Source organism: Pteropus medius, unplaced genomic scaffold (genome assembly GCF_902729225.1).
Source record: "Pteropus medius unplaced genomic scaffold, Ma_sr-lr_union100, whole genome shotgun sequence".
NCBI classification, from domain to species: Eukaryota; Metazoa; Chordata; class Mammalia; order Chiroptera; family Pteropodidae; genus Pteropus; species Pteropus medius.
In genome coordinates, this window is record NW_024346150.1 from 3,053,001 (window position 1) to 3,074,107 (window position 21,107).

At 35.2% G+C, this 21,107-nt stretch overlaps 1 protein-coding gene and 1 pseudogene across 8 annotated transcripts in view; one reads left to right on the forward strand and one right to left on the reverse strand.

Moving 5' to 3' along the window:
• The window catches only part of TUT7 (terminal uridylyl transferase 7), a 51,229-nt gene that overhangs the window by 2,625 nt on the left and 27,497 nt on the right, over positions 1-21,107 (forward strand). For 5 of the 8 annotated variants that reach the window (XM_039875617.1, XM_039875621.1, XM_039875620.1 and 2 more), the window contains exons 3-14: positions 4,061-4,242; positions 4,559-4,675; positions 5,173-5,350; positions 6,856-6,944; positions 8,656-8,707; positions 9,634-9,703; positions 10,479-10,605; positions 11,768-11,887; positions 14,872-15,024; positions 17,773-17,953; positions 19,333-20,411; positions 20,820-20,970. In XM_039875617.1, the coding sequence (XP_039731551.1) occupies positions 4,061-4,242; positions 4,559-4,675; positions 5,173-5,350; positions 6,856-6,944; positions 8,656-8,707; positions 9,634-9,703; positions 10,479-10,605; positions 11,768-11,887; positions 14,872-15,024; positions 17,773-17,953; positions 19,333-20,411; positions 20,820-20,970 (2,499 nt within the window). Of the gene's footprint in view, positions 1-318; positions 695-4,060; positions 4,243-4,558; positions 4,676-5,172; positions 5,351-6,855; positions 6,945-8,655; positions 8,708-9,633; positions 9,704-10,478; positions 10,606-11,767; positions 11,888-14,871; positions 15,025-17,772; positions 17,954-18,792; positions 18,955-19,332; positions 20,412-20,819; positions 20,971-21,107 lie in introns of those variants that run through there. The other 3 variants (XM_039875622.1, XM_039875624.1, XM_039875623.1) reach the window with 3 other exon arrangements.
• LOC120612997 (uncharacterized) lies at positions 1,413-1,518 on the reverse strand (annotated as a pseudogene).

Sequence of the window (21,107 nt, forward strand, 5' to 3'; positions counted from 1 at the left end):
AATGCAAATTATGCTTAGAAAATTATATTTGGAAAAATGGGCTTTTAAGTTTATTGGCTTGTAAGCCATATTTAGTGGCCATATAGAATGGGTTGCAGACTGGCGAGCACTTTTAAAGTTTTTCAATTTAAATGTATTTAGGCAACATTCGTACTTTCTAGGTGTCCAAAGGCTCTTTTCCTTCATGTTATCTCACAGCATCCAGTTTTATATATATGTATGTTACCTGTAAGGCATTTATTTGTATTTTGTGACCTGGACATTTAGAATACTTAGTAAGTAGTCTTTTTTTTTTTTGTCTTTAGAGGGCCTTATGAAATGGGAGAAAAGTACTGTTTTATATTTTTTAAGATAGGAAGAGCAAAAGAAAATGCTTTGTATCAAGTAGACAAAACAGAATGAGGTATTAAAAAGGAGTTAAATAGGGAGAGAGAAAACCCTTGCCTTTTAAATCTTTAAGCCAGGAAGACCTCGAAGCAATTATCTGATAGGGTGCTCTGTCGTGATATATCAAAGTTAGAATCACAGTTTTAGAAAGTAGGAAGCTGTGGCTCGGAGAGGTTAAATTTATCCAGACTTGTTTATGCACAGTGCTAGATGAGGAAATGAAACTGAAATCGTGTCCTATGCTACCCTGCCAGTAACTCAGCCTCACTGGACTTAGAATCTGACAGGGAAACTGAACACATCATTGGTAATTTCTGGGCTTTCGATTTGTGTTTTTCTTTTTAAAAGTTTGTGTATATTTAAGTAGTTATATATTACTGTGTCCGTGGGACATTGGACATTTTTATTAAGTTACCAATAGTTGGTCTTTTATAAAAGATTTGATCTTGATATGATAAAAAAAATTTATAGATCAAAAGTTTGCAGTCAGAAAGATATTAAAAGGAACTTTATAAACCTAAAGCCTCTTTTATGTATACTTGTTTAGTCTTAAAAGAAGTTGATTTTAAGTGGTTTTGAACAGGAAATACATTTTTACTGTCTTTTCATTGAAGGCAATTCAAAAGCTCCCATGTTTTCTATGAAATACGGTGTGTGCTTTCACAGTTGCTAATTGAAGGACTTTTCAGGTTTCATCCCTTGAAAATCTTCATAAAGAAAATATTAAACTTTTGTATAACATTGCTTACTGTAGAGAGAAATTCAGTTTAAAGTATCAACTTTGCACTGCACTCAAAGATTCCTAAAAAGGATCTCATTAAAGAGACTGAAATTTTCCTTAAATCAAAATTATGTCTTAATAAGGAATGTTCTTATTAAATAATGTGAGAAGATACAATGAAAATTATACCGAGTTGCTTTGGGTTTTTTTTTTTTTTTTTTTTTTAGGCAAGGCAACCCTTGGTCGACCTCACAGATTGCAAGGACCTTGTCGGCTTAAAATCCCTTATTTTTTTTATTTTTTACGCCTACAGCGGCTGGTCTCCCATCCAAGTACTAACCAGACCTGACCCTGCTTAGCTTCCGAGATCAGACGGGATCGAGTTTGTTCAGGGTAGCATGGCCGTAGACTACTTTGTTTTTTAATACTACCTATTTCTCACTTCTCTATTATCATTCATACTTCATTCCTCAAATAACCTAGTTTACCATTTTAATGTATTTGGATAATGCCATTAATGGTATTAGCCAGAAAACATCCACTTAAATACAAATGTCCTTTGTGAATGGAATAATGGACCACATGCAAATAAAATATGGGAAACTTGGAATACTGTATATAGAGAATTCATCTTACAAAAAAACCTGGAATAAGCCAGATATTCTTCCTCTAAGTAATGGGAATTTTTAGCAACACCCCACTTACCTTCCAGAATTCCCTCCAGCGAGATTTTGTTGATCGTTTTTACCATGCAGGCCTGTGATACTCACTCAGTTCAGAAGGTTGTATTTATTGCCTTCTGGGTTCTGGTCTGTTCTAGATGTAAATGGGTGTGCTACAAAAAGGGATTTTAGTTCATTCTTTTTAGTTCTTATATTGTTAGGCTGAATTTAAGAATTCCATCTATGCTTTAATCTGTTTCAAATCTGTTTACTTTGACTTAGTCATGTGTCCCTTAACAAGTTACTTATTTTCTTTGACAAGCATTTTCCCCATCTGTACAATGGGGATAATTTTAGCATCCGTGACAGGATCACTGTAGGGATTAAGTGAGGCAATGCACATAAACTGCTTGCATTGCATCTGTCACATAGTAAAATACTCTGTAATAGTAGCTGCTGTTATCATCATCAGACAGAATTTCAGCAGCCATGTACTTCTTTGTATACAAACAAGGAATTAATTGTATTCATTAGAGGGAAAATGAAATCATTCTTTCTAGAAAGTGACAAGAGATATAGTTACATTGAGGAGCCTATGTGATCAGGAGAGAGGAGAAACTAAAAAGAGGAATTTAGTTCCATATCAGTGTTTTGCGAATATGGACTTTCCTAATGTGTATTGTACACATTGGTGTAAATCTCTAATTGGTGTTGCCTGAGTTAGAAACTTCTGTCCTGAACTCTGAAATCAGAAGCAATTATTTTGAGTTTGTAGTATTAGCAAATTGAATGAGAATAGTTAAAAGAAGTGCTTATCTCAAAAGTTTAGGCAGACCAAGAGTACTGTCCTTAAAAGACTGATAATTTAATTGGGAGTAGAGGAGTATTTAAAAGCAAGTTTTAAGGTAGACTGATTTTCTCTTCAAATGACTACTTACCTTTTAGTATTTTGTTTCATCCATTTTGATTGCTTTTTTAAAAAATTATTTGTCCTAATACTTTTTAAATTTTGTTTAAATTTAAGCCACTCAGTGTAGTAAAGAAACTGTTTTCAGAATTCCATTATAGTCATCATATTGTAGCAGTTTGAGCACAATGCTTGTTGCTTTTCCTTTAGAGCTGTTAGCAATAGCTTTTTTAAATGAGAGATCCTATGCCTACCTTTTCTGACAAATTTTTTTCGATCAACTGAGTCATTGTAACTGCTATACAAGTAATGAGTTCCATTGAAAACTTGGCTGGAATTGCCTCATGCAGGGCATTTTAGTAGATGTACATTTTTAAAGACTACTTATTGGTAACTCACTTGAAAACTATTCAACCCATTTCTCACAATTTTAATTGGGGAAATGAATTTAATTTTAATCTCACATTACTAATAGTTTCACCTTCAGACCTTGATGGAAGTTATCAAAGTTATTTAAAACAATTTTTTATAGATAACTCCACAGTCATCTTCAGTTTCACAGGTTGAAAAGTTTTATTTAAAAAAGGGAACAAATTCATTTATTAGGATTGTAGAACAGCACAGTCTATAAACAAATTAATTAGTCTACTGGCAGAAAACTTATTTCATCTGCTAATTGTTTCTTTCCTTTGAAATGTGCTCAATGTACAGGCCACCAAAGATGCTAAAATGAAAGTAAAGGTAAAATGGGCAATAGTTGTCCTCAGTAAATAAAATTTTGGCTAGGACTTCTTGATATTGGACGATGGCCCAATTATGTGAAGACAAAATTTACAACTAAAGATGGATTTTCACTGCAGATAACAATGTAGTTGATTTCTGAGTTCTCTGGAGATATGTTTGTTATCTTTGCTCTGTTGATTTTGTTTCCTTATAAGAAATGAAAGCAAATGTGGATAGTTTTCATTAGAATAATAGGTAAACTTACAGGTATATTAGAATATAGTAGATACATATATGTTATATATTGTGGTATACTGGGTATATTAGAATTACAGGTATACTTACCTTTAGAGGTAATTTTTACCATTACTTGACTATGCTCAGCAGTATACTAGGAAGAGATGATAAAATCAAATCGTATTATTGAAGTAGAATTTTTAAGTTTTCCAAAAAGATGATTTCTATGGATTGATGTTTCCAAATGAAGTACTTAATGAGTATTCAAGCATTTTATCCATGGGAGAGCTATACCTTTCCTTTGCCTCGTGTTTGGATATTATTCAGATATCACACGATTTAATTAGCAAATATGTAAGTTCTGCTTTTTACTCAGAGTGATATTGTTTTATATTGCAAATAAAATTTTCCCCCTAACTTAAGAAAACAAGAAGCAGAGGTCCAGACCTAGGAAGCCACGGAGGACTAGAAATGAGGAAAATGAACAAGACGGAGACTTAGAAGGCCCTGTGATTGACGAGTCTGTGCTTTCAATGAAGGAGCTCCTGGGCTTACAGCAGGCTGAAGAGCGACTGAAAAGAGACTGCATTGACAGGCTGAAAAGGGTAACATTGTTTGTTAAAATTCTTCATTTGGTTTAAACTATGTTAGTACTTGGAAATCTGTGCTTGGATGAATTAGATATTCTGTAGTTATTAGTATTTAAGCACTAAAAGTTAAAAGCGACAATCAGTTTGATTTCATAGAATTACTTAAATAAAAATGACTGTTGAAATAGTGAAGAGTGACAATAACGTATTAACAATTTTTAAAGTGAAGGGGAAATCTTCCAGCTAATTTTGGTTGACCTGTATTTTTGGAGAGAGATATATATATATATATGTATATATATATGTCACTATAAATCTCTTTAAATTATAGCGACCAAGAAACTACCCTACAGCAAAGTACACCTGCAAACTTTGTGATGTTTTGATTGAATCCATTGCATTTGCCCATAAGCATATCAAAGAGAAAAGGCACAAGAAAAACATTAAGGTAAGTTTAATGTAACCCAAACAAATAGGTTGTTATTTCTCAATAATTTGTGACTTTCCTCTCCTTTAGGCTCTGGTATTAATAACACTATTTACAATATTGAATTTACTTTCGCCAAAATACTTTTTACTGGTCAGATATGTCTTGCTGGGTAGTCTTGTGAATTTCCTTAAGGACAGAATCAGGACGAATGAAGTCATTGATAGGACATTGATAAGTATATGTCTTTATGCCAGTAACAATAAAGCAAAAAAATTGTCATTGCTGCTCTTGATGTTCTTTCCTTGCATATTTTTTCCTTATTCCTACCTTCTGTCTTATCACTTGATGTGCATAAAGCAGTGTGTGTATGTTTGGTAAGATGAAGACGTAACACAGCTAGAGTGAGGGAGGACTAAGAAAAGTATTCCAGAGTATTCTACGGAATGTTGTCTTGGTAAATGATAGCAGGTAAAAAACATGTGAGTCATTTTTAATCTCAACATTGATCTTAAAAGGAGAAGCAAGAGGAAGAGTTGCTCACTACATTACCCCCGCCGACGCCCTCCCAGATAAACGCAATTGGTACTGCCATTGACAAAGTGGTACAGGAGTTTGGCTTACACAGTGAGAACTTGGAACAGAGATTAGAAATTAAACGTATCATGGAAAATGTGTTCCAACACAAGTTACCAGGTATTTTCTAGAATTGTTTTTCTATTTAGCTACCTGAAGTGCCTCATTCATTTTTCCTACTAGTAATGTTCACCTAATAGAAATTGATTTGCCATGTCCTGAAGCTCTTAATTTTTTGTGTTTTTGTTTTTCCTGGCTTCTCCCAAGGTAGCAAAAACTTTTACGTGCATTGTCATTAAATCTGTTTTCATTGTGAATTTCATTATGTTTATGTACTTGAAATTAAATGCCCCATATTATTGGGGTGCTATGAGACCCTTCTGTATATATTTGTTTACCTTTCTATCTATTTAAATTGATACAGTATTTTGAGTTAAAGAGAAGAAGTATCCTGGAGTCATTTTCAGGTTATCTGTGTCTAAAAAAGATTCTGTTTAACCACATTAAAAGAATTACAACATCTAAAATGAGCTCCGTAAACTAATTTATAATAGATTTTGTGTACTGTTAAATTTCTTTTCCATGTTATGTCTGTGAAGTCATGGAAAATCATTTTTTAGGAAGTTCCACAAGTGGTTCTGAATCACAGCTAGGGTTGGAATCACTATTTAAATTATTAAATATCATTCATATTCATATATACTTTCATAAAAATAAAGGGTGAGAATCTGCTCATTTCATTGTATAGGTACCTCATGCTTTGTGTCGTAGGCAGTTCCTGAAAAGTCATTTCTAATTGATGATTTTTGATATAGATTTCCATTGTAAAATTGAATGTACTTTTTTTCATGGGAAACTGTTAGAGTCCTAAGAAATCACCTGACTTAACCTGAAAAAGAAAAAAAAAGTTCCCTATTGAGAAGGTATAACTTTTTGGCACAATAGTGGTAAAACATTGAGGAAAAAAATGCCATAAATAAACATAGGTGGTACCCATACACACACATTGTCCTCTGAAAAGTGAATCACATGTTGCCTAGCATTTTAAATTATAACCATGATACAATTATTTTTCAAAAGTTTTCCTAAAAGGATTATATTATAATGTAATGAGTATTCGTATTGAAAAGTAACTTTAAACTGTGGGTCATTTTTATGATTATTGGTTTAGAGAAACATCTTTGTAATTTACACCTATGTGTGCTTTCTAAAAGGCGAAATGTTTGCATTAACTCTTTAGTATACTATCAAATTTAGAAATGTAAAACAAAGTTAGGCATTTTTTTTTTTTTACTTAACATTTTCAGCACTTAAAAAGTAGCAAATAGTATTTTCTGCACAAAATGTGAAATGATAATTTAAGAATTTTTAAACATGTTTTACAACTGACATGGAGAGTGGCTCTTAAGTTAAACCACTGTCAATGGAGCCTGCCCTGTTAAATAAAATAAAATGAAGGCAAGAGCAAAGAGTCACTCTTTCCTATGTTTATGCCGGTCTTGAATACTGTTTTGCTTTTGTGTATTGTTTTAATTGACGGTTTCATTTCTAAAATAGCAGTGTTTTGGTATAACTTTCAATTAATTTTATTTACAACTTTCAGTTATTCAATTTTTTTTTTTTAGATTGTTCTCTGAGATTATATGGGTCATCCTGTAGCAGATTGGGTTTCAAAAATTCAGATGTAAACATTGACGTTCAGTTTCCAGCCATAGTAAGTATAAAATGAGATGTTGGAATTTTCACAGCGTAATACAGAAATTTTTTCAAATGTGAGCTGCATATGAATATATTTTAGGTATTTGAAGACAGTTTAAGTGTAATGGTGGCAGCTTATGTTCTGCCTGTCTTCAGTTTTAGAGCATTTCTTTTGATATTCTATAGCTTTTCATACTTTATAAATGTTTTATAATTCAAACACTCAAGTCTGTTCATGTGAATCTAATGAGGTTATTTAGGTTCTGTTAACTTAAAAAGATTAAATTATCTTGGTAAAGTCAACTTTCCAATGGCAGGAAAAGATTTCAGTTTTTAAACAGTATAGATATGTAAACATCTGGGAAACCTGAAAGCTTAATTTGTTCCTGTGTTTCCTCTTTTATACACCTGCTTTGTTAAAATAATTATGCTTTTGAAGAACCACACCTAACCTAGCTTTCTGGTTTAAACATCATTCAGAAAGCTTTTGATGAGTCAGGATTTTAAATTGGAAGGCATATTAGTAGATTATTCATTTTTCCACTGTTGGTTCTCACAGGCAGGTTTGCACATGGTTCATGCCCATTTACCCAGGTTGCTAGTTAAAAATACAAATTCCTTGACCCCCACCTGCAGATGTTCTTTTTTACAACCTCCTCCTTTGCCATCCTTGGCTGCTATGGCTCCATGGTCAGCTGACCAATAGGTTTTACTATTCTTTTAACCTTAAATTATGGTTAGTAATTTACAAGCATAGCAATTATTTTGATCTTATTCATTCACCTAGCAAATAGTCACTGAGTCTATGTTGTGTGCCAGGCACTATACTAGATTCTAGAGGACAAAAGAGATCATGATTCCTCCCTTGTGGAACTCTTACTTACTGGAGGAGATAAGTAATTACATACCTGTAATTAATTATGAGAGCTATGCAGGGAAATAAGGTTCTGAACCAGAAAATAAGGAATCTGCAGATGCAGGAGTCATGAAAGCCCCTTTGAAGTGATAACATTTAGGCTGAGCTCTAAAAGATAAAAGGGTAAGGATAGTGAAAGGGTTAAAAGAGTGTCTCGAGAACAGAGAACAGCATTTGCAAACACCCTGAATCAATAAGGAGCTTGACTTGTTCAAAGAGCTAAAGGAAGGATTGTATAGCTGTGGTAAAGGAACCAAGAGAAGGAAGAGTATAAGATTAGGGCAGAGAAGTAGGTTGGGGCTCAACATACAGGACACTGTAGGCCATGGTAAAGAATTTCATTTGACCTAAGAGCACTAAGAATCCTTTGAGAGTTTTAAGGAGGGCTATGACTAGATCTAATTCATGATTTTAAATGGAGCAAGGATTGGAGAAAGGCAAGACTAAAGTGGAGACCGAGTAAGCGATCTGTTGAAGTAGTCTTAAGAGTGAGAGATATTATTGTTTACAGTTAGACACCGTCTAGCCACAACTTTGAGATTTGCAGAGAGGCCAATTATCTCAGGAATTAGTTAATCAGGAGTTAACTGTGTAGTAGATTCCTTTTGCCTGCACTCATCCTTGTTTGGTGCTCATTTCTCTGTCCCTGACTGACGTGCGCACAGCATAACGATTAATTTCTTTACTCTGGAAACAATGTGCTTTCTAATTTGGAAAAGCAGTTTGAATAACTTCAGATAACTATGTGTTATCTCAGTGAAGCAGAAGTACTTATAGATTATTTGATGTATTTATCAATTTATTTTTCTAGATGTCTCAACCAGATGTTCTCTTACTCGTTCAGGAATGTTTAAAGAACAGTGGTAAGGCCAAATTCTTTCCACACTTTGCTCTTAAGTGTTTGTTTTGTCTATATTTTGAATATATCATTTCCAAAACTTTGGAGATAGGAAGTCATGTTTTTTAAATTATTTTTATGGATAATATCCAAATGAAAACCAAAGTGAATGCCCATGAACTATTAGCAAGTTAGAGTCCTGTTAGTTGTTCTATTATGCAGAATAACCATTTTGTAAGTAAAGCTTTTAGCTTGGTGGCAGTATCACAGTTTATAAAGATTAAATGAGTCCCAGACCAAGAATAAAAAGACACAATATGTAAACTTTATTCTTGAGGGTAAGACAAAAGGGTGATATACTTTATTCAATGGTTTAAATTAATACTTTACAAATGGTAAATAGGTATGTGACCCAACCCTGATTAATGAATCAACAAATGGTTGTTGCTGGTCAATTTGTCAGTTGTCCAGGTAATGCCCAGCTTGGGGCTTTATTTATGGCTTTTTATGCTTTCCATAGGCCTCATCAGACTGCCTTATCTCTTGAATTAGTCTTTCCCATTCTTCTTGTTGAATTAAGTATATAAACATATTTTCTTCCTTTAGTCAGTATGTTGTTTGACCACAAATATTTTAGTAGCTTTGGGAGTGATTTTCTCTGGATGTTTTCTCCGTATTTCTAATTGTTAGTCATATAACATTTAAATATTCTGATTGAATAATGTAGTCATTTTTAATCATGCATTAGTTTTCAAAATAAGTGTTTTAATGTGATTACTTGATTCTTGAATATACTACTTTTTTCCTTTTCAAGTCATCTCAGTTTTATTTAGTAATGGTCTTTAAAAAGGCCGAACAAATAAGCCACAATAGGTACTTGTACTTTATCTAGTTCTGTTTTTAAACAAAGGTTTAATTGACCTACTTAATATTTTTTTCTTCTTTCCTCAGATTCTTTTACTGATGTTGATGCAGATTTCCATGCTAGGGTGCCAGTGGTGGTATGCAAAGAAAAGCAAAGGTCTGTTTTTTTAAGCTACTTATATATTAAATATCAACTTGCCAAAGCACATGTTTTTCACTAAATCTTAATGTCCAACTTCTAGAATGATAAATTCTTTATGTGGTTAATTTCACACACTTACTAGCATTCTTCCTATCCTTTTGGTAATTGATGCAAAAGAAAACAGTATTTTAATAAAAGAATAAAAGTATTTAAAAGGAAAAAATATAGGAAGAAAGCATTTTGACCCATTTCAACTTGGTAAAAAACAACTTTATCAAATAGTTACTTGCTCTAATCACCTTTATAAATTGTCATCCTTCTTAGCATTTTTAGCAGTGCTAAATAATAAATAAATAATAAATAAAGACTTCACTCATTTATCTCTTCCTCTATCTGGAAGTATTACCATCAACACTATATATGGGTGGTTTATAGGCTCTAATGATTCTTCCATCTTGGGCAGATTCTTTCGTCTCTTGGGAAAACTCTTTTACAAACAATTTACAGTATTTTCCTTATTTTCATTTCCTTAAAATAGTTTTAGTATATGAAAACAAAGTTTTAGTTTAAAAAAATAAAGTTTACTTAGAAAATAGCTTTTGTATCTTTTAAATCCAGTTTCTTAAATGACCCATAAAGATTTCGTGAGTTTTTTTACTTTATTTTCATTTTTAAGATATTTATTATCAGTATAAAATTAGTTATTGTTGGCATAAAATGTACTTGATACCTATGTAACATTTTTTATCTTTGTCTTTTTCCTTCTTACCTTTACCCATACCCTCAACAGTGGTCTTCTTTGTAAAGTGAGTGCAGGAAATGAAAATGCTTGTCTGACAACAAATCATTTAACTTCCCTTGGAAAACTAGAATCAAAGCTGGTTCCTTTGGTGATTGCATTTAGGTACTGGGCAAAGGTAGGTTTTGAGTTCCTTAAATGCATGAATACATTCTGTGTATGATGTATAAACAATGTGCTTTGATTTTTACATGGTTAATCTTAAACATTTGGATACATATTTATAGACATCAAGAGAGTAGGCATCTGAGTATTGGAACAAATTTTAAGGTGCACCAAAAGGGAAATTTAGTGTTTATTTTTCACTTAAACAGTATTGCCCAAAAGATCAAAATGATTTATAGTGCTTATTAAAAATAAGATTTGTGGGTCAAATCCTAGAAGATATGGCCGAAGAATTTACATTTTAACTAGTTTCCTGAGGTGATTCTTAGGCACAAGAAAGTTTGAGATAAAGCTCCATGTCCAATAATATACTCAGAGACTCCAAAACTGAAAGCTGCAGTCTGGTCTTCCATTTCCATAACGTAACTATAGCATCCTAATTGAAATGCTCTATGAAATGTTTATTAGAGCATTTAACATTGCCCCGAAATGTAGGATCCCATTGTGATTATAAAATTGAGATTCTGCGTAGGTGCTTAATGGAGAAAAACCAAAGCTTTGCTAATTTAAATATAACAGTAACAATACATAGTTCCCGTTGCTTGAGTTCAGGATGAACAGAAAATGAGTGCCCCCCTCTCATCTGGGGGAATTGATAGTTACAATATTCCATTCTTTGAAAGCTTCTTCCTGCTTTATCACTAAGTAGGCCATGCTTATTAGTTGTTTCTGTTACCGCTAATGAATTTGCCCATATTTTATCCCCTAATTACCTATTTGGTCAAAGGATGCATTTTCAAGGCAGGTTAGGCTGAAGGGCCCATTAAACTGAGCAAAGCCAGTTGGAATCAAATCATCATTTTGACTTTATTAATGAGCGCTTTACCCAAGTGAATGGATTTACAATGGATGTCAAAATATGAAACAAATATTTTAGGGCCTTTCATGAGTAAGTTTGGTTAACAAGATTAAAAATTTGAAATTGAAGCTGTTAAAATCACAATATGTGGTTGCTCCAAAAACATTAAGGAAATTTTACATTTTGTCACTGCTGTGTTCTGTTTGAGGAGTAAATCATATAATACAAGGAAATGAAGTTACAGATTTTAGACCAAATTACGTAAATGACGAAGTTGGTACAAAAGAATGCTTGTCCTCTTTTCTCTTGTTTGTAGCTTTGCAGTATAGATCGTCCTGAAGAAGGAGGTTTGCCACCTTATGTGTTTGCCCTGATGACCGTTTTCTTTCTTCAACAAAGGAAAGAACCCCTTCTGCCTGTTTATCTAGGATCATGGGTATGAAAGTTTTTTGCTTATTGATCTATTATTTTATTACAGGGCCACAATCCCTTATGCATAATTTCAAAATCTAAAAACCTAACCAGAGCTGACATGAATTTATTTATCCTACTAGTGTGGGTATTCATACCTTTCATTGCCACAATATTAATGTATTTGTTTACAAGATGCTGCCCTGTGTTTTTCTAAATTGAAAAAAAGAACTCAGTTTGCAAAACACATATGATCCTGAGGACTTCAGACAGAGAATGTGTACCTGTATTAAATTTGTCATTTGGTACACACTTTCTTTGGGTACAGTTTATAATTCGATACTTGAATTTACTGTTATCACCACATAGACTGTAGGAAGCATTTGGTTCACTAAAACTTTCTGTTCCTAGTCTTATATAAAGTTCTTTTCTTCCCCATTCCCAGCGAAATGAAAGAAAATACATGTTGAGTTTTGGAGGTTGCTACCTATACCACAAGACACAGAACTTAGTCAAGTCTTGAATAATACTTTGGTATTGTCTTTAAAATGAATTTGACCTCAGTATTATGACCACTCTTTCTTTCCAGATAAAGTTCAGGTGATTTGTTCATGTAATAAGATTTAAGAATAAGCCATCTCATAGTGAAAATGATGTTACTCTTATCCTCTTGGATACCTCACTTTTAATCCCTGGGTGTTTTAGCTTATAAAATCATATGTGTACACTTATTTTATAGAAAGTCTATTTGGTGATAAGAGAACTTTGGCCCGTTGGGTATTTTAACTACCTTTCTTTTAACTATGTGCAAGATTCTCATTACTTAGCATGTTAACTGGGTAACAGCAAAAAAATATTATAGGGAATTTTTTCTTAATACTTAATAAATTGAGAATTAAGCAGCACCTTTATGTGCCAAGCCCTAGGAATAAAGACTAAAGCAGGATAAGCCCCTTACAAACTCTGTCCTGGCATAAGGGATTGCAGTCTGCTGTGTGTCTCAGTTGCCTAAAGGGAGCTCTCTTTGTGTTTGTGGTATTGAAATAAAAGAATTGAGGGCCTTCAGAAGGTATCTCTGTTAGACTACTTTCCCAGGAGAAAGAGTGAGAGAACAGTCAAGCATTAATTGGTAACACTTTCTGTCAGACCCAAGTAGAAGAAGTCTGTGACAGTCTGAATGACTTTCCCGATGAAACAATTTCCAGTTTCTTCCAATTAAGCAATGAATTAAGCAGTTCATTGGGGGAAGGGAAAGTCTTTTCAACAGTTGATGCTGGAAAACCAGATATCCATAAGGAAAAAAGTGGACATCAAACTTTTGTATTACAACATACCCCCAAATTAACTCAAAATGAATCAAAGACATAAATGTAATAGTTAAAATTATTAAACTCCCAGAGGAAAGCCTAGGAGAAAAATCTTTACAGCCTGGGTATAGACAAGACTTTCTTAGGTAGAACACTAAAAGCACAAACCATATCAGTAGAGAAAAATATTGATAAACTCTTCTAGAACTTTTATTCTTCAAAAACCATCAGGAAATCAAAACTGTAAGCCACAGAATTGAAAAAAATATATTGAATACATATATGTAATGAACAGTCACTGCAACTCGTTTTCTGGAGTGTTTTCTGTAGGAGAATGGTTGATTATTTCAGTTAGCAAATTTTTACTGAGCGTTTTACTTGCGTCAGGCACTATTCTAGATACTAAAGTTAGGAGCAGTGAACAAAACAACATTCTCATCCTCGAGTTTGTATATCTAATGCGGTGAGAAAAATAAATTAGTACATATCCAGTGGTGGTAAATCCTCTGAGGAAAAATAAACCAGGGAAAGAAGGACAGAAAGTGAATGGAGAGGAGCTGTGAGAGCCCAGGCTGCAGACCAGTACCAGTCCGTGGTCTGTTAAGAACCAGCCACACAGGAGATGAGTGGTAGGTGAACAGGGGAAGCTTCATCTGTGTTTGCAGCCGCTCCCCATCACCACCTCAGCTCCACCTCAGATCATCAGGCATTAGATTCTCATAGGAACACTGGTCCCTGGTGCCAAAAAAGTTGGGGACTGCTGGTTGAGAGGAAAAGATACTTGAGCAGGTCCCGAATGCAGTGAGGGAGAATGGGCTGATTGTTTGTGGCGGGTAGCGGGGTGGAGGGAGTGGTTCCAGGTAGAGGGAGTAGCAGATGTTAGCTCTGAGCCAGGAAGATAGAGAAGATGGGTCAGAGAAGTAGCAAAAGACTAGATTACATGGGCCTTCTCTAGGCCCTGGAAAGGACTGTGAATTTCATCCTGAGTAAGAAGGAAACCATCATAATCAGGGGAGTGACATGATATCTTTTGTTTTAGAAGGATTACTCTGCTAAACCCAAGAAGCAGTCCATTTGATAGGAAAATATATTTGAGAAATGATACCACATTCATACCTCACCACACAACTCATTATATACATTAACCTTTTTAATGGGTGTGATAAGTCCCATTGTACAATAAAGAAACCTGTTTAGGTTTTTTCCACATTTTTTAGACCTTTTGAGCTCAGACTAATTTTTAGCCATTTGCTTCTCAACAGTATCAGTAGAAATAATTTCTTATGTTTACTGAGCTTTTACTACATGCCATATCCTATACCTGAATCCTTTATGTCCATTATTTCATGTCACAACTATTCCATGAAGGAGGTTTTAGTGTTATCCCTTTTTACAAAAACCTAAGGCCTAAAGAAAGTAAGTACCTTACTGAAGGTCTCAGCTAGTACATGAGGGTGCTGAGATGATCATCCCCGGCAGTTTTACTACAGGAGCCATGGCCTTAGGCCTCGGCTGTGTTACCTTCTAATAGAGTTGTATCACAAAAATCACCATTTCTTTTGCAAATCAAAGCTTTTTTTTCATAAACAATGACTTTTATATTTTCAATGAACTACAGTATCTTTTCATTTCAAGATTAATATGTTCTGACTGGTATAAAATGGTTTCTACTTTATAATAATGTATGTCTAATTTTTCTTAGATTGAAGGATTCTCACTAAACAAACTGGGCAACTTCAGCCTTAAAGACATTGAGAAAGACATTGTGGTCTGGGAATACACTGATAATGCTGCAGCAGGTGCAGACACAGCAAAAGAGGAGGCACCAAAAGAAATACCTGTTAAAAGGGGACAGGTCTGTTCCCTCTCGTTTCTAATTTTACTGTCTAATTTCAATTCAGTTATCAATTGTAGAGTTTATGAGTTAATGAGTTCTCCTTTTTCCTCAACTATCTTAACTGTTTCATGGATGTTTTATTTTCTGGTCTGTTCAGTCCTTTGAATAGTAATAAGAAAGGGTAAAATTCAGATCATTAGATGCACAGTTATTTATGTCGTTCTTCTATGTACAGGGTCCTGTGAAAGAAACAGAATTCAAAGATAAATCCCTCTGTCCTCAAAGAGCATAGGTCTTAGATGGTATTATGAGGTTTAAATATATGAAAAGCTAACCTCAAATTACTAAAATAACAATAAGTATACGGTTTGATGAACTTGTCCCCATTCATACCATTAGAGGTAGGCCAGGGAATTTATGCACTAGGAAGGAATTGCCATTTGAATTTCAAACAAAAATTCTGAGCAGTGTAATTATATTAGTAATAAGAATAGGATTCTGCCCCAAATTGGTCAATGGTCCCTGCTCCCACAATTTTCTTTATAACCCTTTGGAGTGAAATGACAATAACATCCACAAAATACTTCTGAGACCAGGATTTTAATCCCAGCTCTACACAAATAAGTCATGTCACTCTTCTAGTTTGTGCCTAAAATGAGAAGATAGTGTCGAATCACAGGTTTTCCAGTGTGTTTTCTAGAATCCTTGAGGGTAGAAGAGGGAGGTGGTGTTGTACCTCTCTACCCCTTCTGCCACCAGAACAGCACCACTTCTGTCTGTTTTCTATTTCGAGTTCCAGTAATGGATAAGAGCACAGGCTGTAGCAGAGCACAGGCTACTGCCAATATGTGAATTTGTATCCCAGCTCTCCCACTTCCTAGCTTATGTATCCTTTGGCAAGTGACTTAATCTTTCTGTGCCCCAGTTTCCTCACCTATAAATGGGGGATGATATTGGTACCCTCTCATAGGGTCATTGATTTATAGAATGCTTAACTCAGTGCCGAAAAAGAAAGTGTTCTCTACTTTAAAAAAACAGAAACAATAACCAAAAAAAACAGCTTAAGTGCCACTAGTCTAGATAGGTCAAAGGTCTTTAAAGTCCCATGTTATGGTATTATCAAGTCCTTTCAGTGAGATGCTTAAAATCTCTTAGTAATGTTTGAATATGGCTTATGGATAAAGAGGTGAAATTAAATAGGCTTTCAATTTCTGGGGGTTTCTTTGTGTCCTAAACAATAGCATTTGGGACCTAGACAACTTGCATTTCAATCAGTTCTGCTTTGTAAATCCACCCAATGACTTTGTCTTATCTGACAGAACCTTTGTGGTTGAGATTTAGTGATTAATACAACACCATACCATTTGTTTTGAGGCTCGATATAATATAAAGTGCAATTGGAAACAAATTTGTATGTCTTAAAAGAAAAAGCTATTGCTGTAAGTCCAATTAATCATGCCACTTCTGAAATTCAGTGAGATCTAGACACTGTTGAAAATGCATGGTATGGTGAAAGAGCATTGTACTGGGATGGGAGACCTTATTCTCCTGCCACTGGCAAGCAGTGGGACCTTTGACAAGTCACGTAAACTCTTTGAGCTTCAATTCTTCTCTTGTAATATATGGCATTTGAACTAGATTACCTCTTAAGAGCATCTTACAGTTGTGACATTATGTTTCAATGATAAATGGATTTCTTGTACTTAAAAGATAATACCTAAGTGGAAAAAAAAAAAAAACAGAGCAACCAAGTCTGCTAGATGCTTTCCCTTGTTTCTGATTTAATCCTCATAACTATCCTGTGTTATAGGTGGTATCATCCCTACTCTGCAGATAATGATAGCGACCATTTTTTGAACATGTGTACCAGGCACTGTGCTAAGCTCTTTACAGACACTCTCTCACTCAGTCCTCCCAACAACCCTCTGAGGTGGGTACTTTGATCCCCATTATTCAGATGAGGAAACTGAGGCTTAGACAGCTTATATACCTTGACCAGGATCATACACAGCTAGTACATGGTAGAGTTGGATTTCAGACCTAAGTGTATCCCATTCCAAAGCCAGTTCTCTTAGCCATTGTATTATACTGCCAACTGAGAATGAAGAAGCTAAGTTACAGCAGTTTAGAATTATGAATGGCAGAATTAGTATTGGACCCGTTTTGGTTTTTTTTTTCTATTCTAAGTCCTGTGGACTTTCTAATATATTACATCACAGTATGTTCCAACTTGTCAAGAGTCTGTGAATGTAAAACTAATATTAATTTCTGATAATCAAGAATTATTTGACTTTCTAATCACTAGCCAATTCAGTGAGCTAGTGCAGCTTCTCAGAGCAAATGAATATTTTTCCTTTTGCTTTGCCTTTAGCTGCCTGCCACCCATTTGTGTAACTGTGTAAAGGCGCCCTCCAGTGGCATAAACAGGGAGAACTCAGTGCTGAGAATAGAAGCCAATGCACAGTTCTCTCCACCTGTCATTAAGACGTCAAAATTAGGAGTGCTGCCTGGTTACATATAACTGCTTGTCTATTCCTATAATGACTAGATTTAAAAGTACTCTTATCCCAGGAGTGCAGTGAAGGGATGTTATTTTCCCACTAGCAAAATAGAACCTCGAATGTGATTTATATAAATAGATTGTCAATTTGTATCTTTGCAAAGGTTTTTTAGATTTTTAAAAATTTGATGCTTGAATGAGCTCTAATTTTTCAGATTATGCTGACATCTGAAATAACCTGTATGTTTTCTCTTTGTTATTAATAGGTATCATTAATATTTGATTTAAAACACCAGCCTTCAGTACCAGTTGGGCAGCTCTGGGTGGAATTGCTTCGATTCTATGCTTTAGAATTTAATTTGGCTGATTTAGTGATAAGTATCCGAGTCAAAGAATTGATATCTCGTGAATCAAAGGATTGGCCCAAAAAGCGCATTGCCATTGAAGGTATCTCAAAATGTTTATCTTTAATTCCTTTTTTTTTAAGGTACCAGTCTAACAGCATGATTTTTATTTCATTCCCTTTTCAGCTCCTACATGTAAGGTAGGCCTAACCCCAAAAGTAAATAAATAGTTAGAATCTTGCATGTGTTACAGTCTCATGGGTCATTCCAGGGAACCAAACTGTTCGTTTTGGGTTTTTAAAGTACAGCATTGAAACATCTTAATTACTTAAGCAACTAAAATAATGGCTGGCTGAGTCCTTGTTTTCTTAGTAAGTTGCTTAACTTAACCCTTAAAAAGTTTTCTCCTGTGATGTGTGAGTCCCCATTTCCTCTGTTACTATTCTCATTTCTGGATTTTTAGATTTAGTCCTTTCATGGATTGTTGTTGATGTTGTTTAGATTTACAAAGGTTGAGGAAAATACTTCTTCTCATGAAAAATAACACTTGGTTGGATTCCTCACCCTAGAAAGGGTAGTTAGTTTTAGAATATCTGCAATAACATTTAGAACTTATTCATAAAAAGCACTCTTTCTAGGGAAGGCTCATGTAACAAACCACTGTATAAAAGACACACTGATGTGCCTCATAGACATCATTAAATGGACTAGCTCTTCTCATCTTTTCAAAGTCAGAAGGTTGAAACTCCACTAGAAATCTTAATTCTCCTCCTTCAAATAATTTAAAGAACCTCCTAAATGGAATTCTCTTATTTTTGCTTGATTTTTTTTTTCAAGCTTTATATTGCATAAGGGGTTTTTTTTTTTTTTTTTTTTTTTGCATTTTGCATAAATTCTGTGTGCAGTCTTGGGGATCTCACATTTTTAAACCCTCCCCTGCAGTTTCTCTGGCTCAGCTCTTCTGGCCAATTGCCTAACCTGCTGGAGTTCTAGGGGAGGAGAAAAGATTGAGAGAAGTGGTGTCTCCTCCTGGTGCCTCCCTCTCGCCCCTGAATTCAGTCCAGCCAGTTCAGTGATGGGGCTTTCCAGGGCAGAAGAGTGGAGGTAAGCTCTACAAACCACAGGGCCTGGCTGAGTGGGGAGGCAGAGCACTCAGCAGAGCCTGGCGGGAAGCCCTCACTTCCCCAGGGCACATGAGCCACATTGGTGACATCTTTCTTACCTCCACAGTCACAGAACAAAATAGGGAAGGGGTACTGGTTCTGAACAGAATGGGTTCTCCTCATAGAGCAGACATTTAAGAAAACATTTCTTTTTGTTCTTAAACTGTGTCTTCTTACTCTGTACTCCCAGTTTTTTAAAAGCATATATAAGATACGTACTAATTTTGCGGTCTATTTGTTGTCTTATTAATAGCAGGCTACTTTTTAAAACTTGAAATACAAGTGAATGCAGTAGTGGTTTTTTTTTTTTTCGTTGCAGATCCCTACTCTGTTAAAAGGAATGTGGCAAGGACCTTAAATAATCAACCCGTGTTTGAATATATACTTCATTGTTTAAGGACAACGTATAAATATTTTGCTCTCCCACACAGAATTACAAAATCCAGCCTTCCAAAGCCTCCGGGTACTGTTACTTGTATTTCGGAACATTCTAAAGAAGTAGCAAAGCATGACCCAGATGTACAAGCAAAAAATGATAAACTCAAAAACTCAGTTTCGGCTCAAGATCCTGGTGCTGCCATCTCAGCTGCAAACACCTGCAAGGTACAGCCACTTACTCTTAAAGAGACTGCTGAAAGCTTTGGAAGCCCACCAATGGAGGAAACAGGAAACACACATGGGAGGAAACTGGAAAACTCAGACTGTATCAAGGCAGAGGTCAGTTGTGACGATCTTGAGAACGGTAAAGTACACCATCAAGAAACAGGGAGTAAAATTGAGAAAGAAAAAATTGGAGGGGAGGGCAAGCATCCTTTGACTACTGATGATCAAGACTTAAGCAGTAGCAAATGTGGAGAGCTTGTTGTCTCCGGTAGCACACAAAATACTGAGACAGACAGCAGTTTGGATTTAGAAGGCTTCCAAAATCCTACAGCTAGAGAATGTGATGGATTTTCTACTTTAGATAACAAGGCTGTTGTTGATGTTGAAAGCTTAGAAGGTACTGATGAACTAGAAGAAACTCTAAGTCACTTTGCCCCCTCAAGACAGGGCCAGACATCAGGAGTCATTCACTCTGATGAAGAAGATGAGGACGAGGACCCTGGGCTCTCTGTTACTCGAAGGGAAGACGAGGATGACATTGATAATGCAGATGAGTTAGACAATGCCTGCACTGCATCAGGGGATGAGGGTGCCCTGTCTGAAGAGGATGAGGAAGTAGGGGCGTCTGCAGAGTATGAAGACTTGAAAGAATGTGGAAAAGATGTGGATGGAACTCTACTAATGGAACTTAATAAAATCAGTCTTAAGGAAGAAAATGTATGTGAGAAAAATTTAACTGTGGGTTCGTCTGATTTTTTCTATGAATTTAGTAAACTCATCTTCACCAAAGGCAAGGTAGGTAATCAGTGCGCCTCCTAGACATAGAACTGGGAGACCTAAAACAGTCGTAAAGCGTGTGATTTCAATCGCATGGGCTAGAACAGGGCTTTCCCCCGTTTTGGTAGTGTTTAACGAGTTGTTCTTTCACTCTAATACAACCACTTGGTCCACTTTCCTCCTTAGACTCATGAGAATTTGCATAGTAGAAAGGGAATGCTGTTGGTAAGGAAAATAACTGCCTTTTCCTCCTGACTATGTCATCAGGACGCCCCCATCTTGGATAGTTTTGCCATGGCTGCACATTATATTTTCATTCCTTTGGAAAGTGAAGAGTCGATTGTACTTTTAAAAAAAGGTTTATGTCCCCTTTTTGGCAAATAAAGTTTATCTTACATCTCGTTTTACTTTACCATCTTCCTGCAGTCTCCTACTGTAGTGTGCAGTTTATGCAAAAGAGAGGGTCATCTAAAGAAAGATTGTCCTGAAGACTTCAAAAGAATTCAGCTGGAACCTTTGCCACCATTAACACCCAAGTTTTCAAATATTCTAGATCAAGTTTGCATCCAGTGTTATAGTAAGTTATTAACATTTCTTTTAATTTGTTGAAATATTACATTTAAGTTTTCTTGAGTCATCTGAGTCACTAACCTGTTAGCTCCATTATAGGGACTAAGTCTCTTCCATTCTCCATTGTATCCAGTGTTCCTTGGA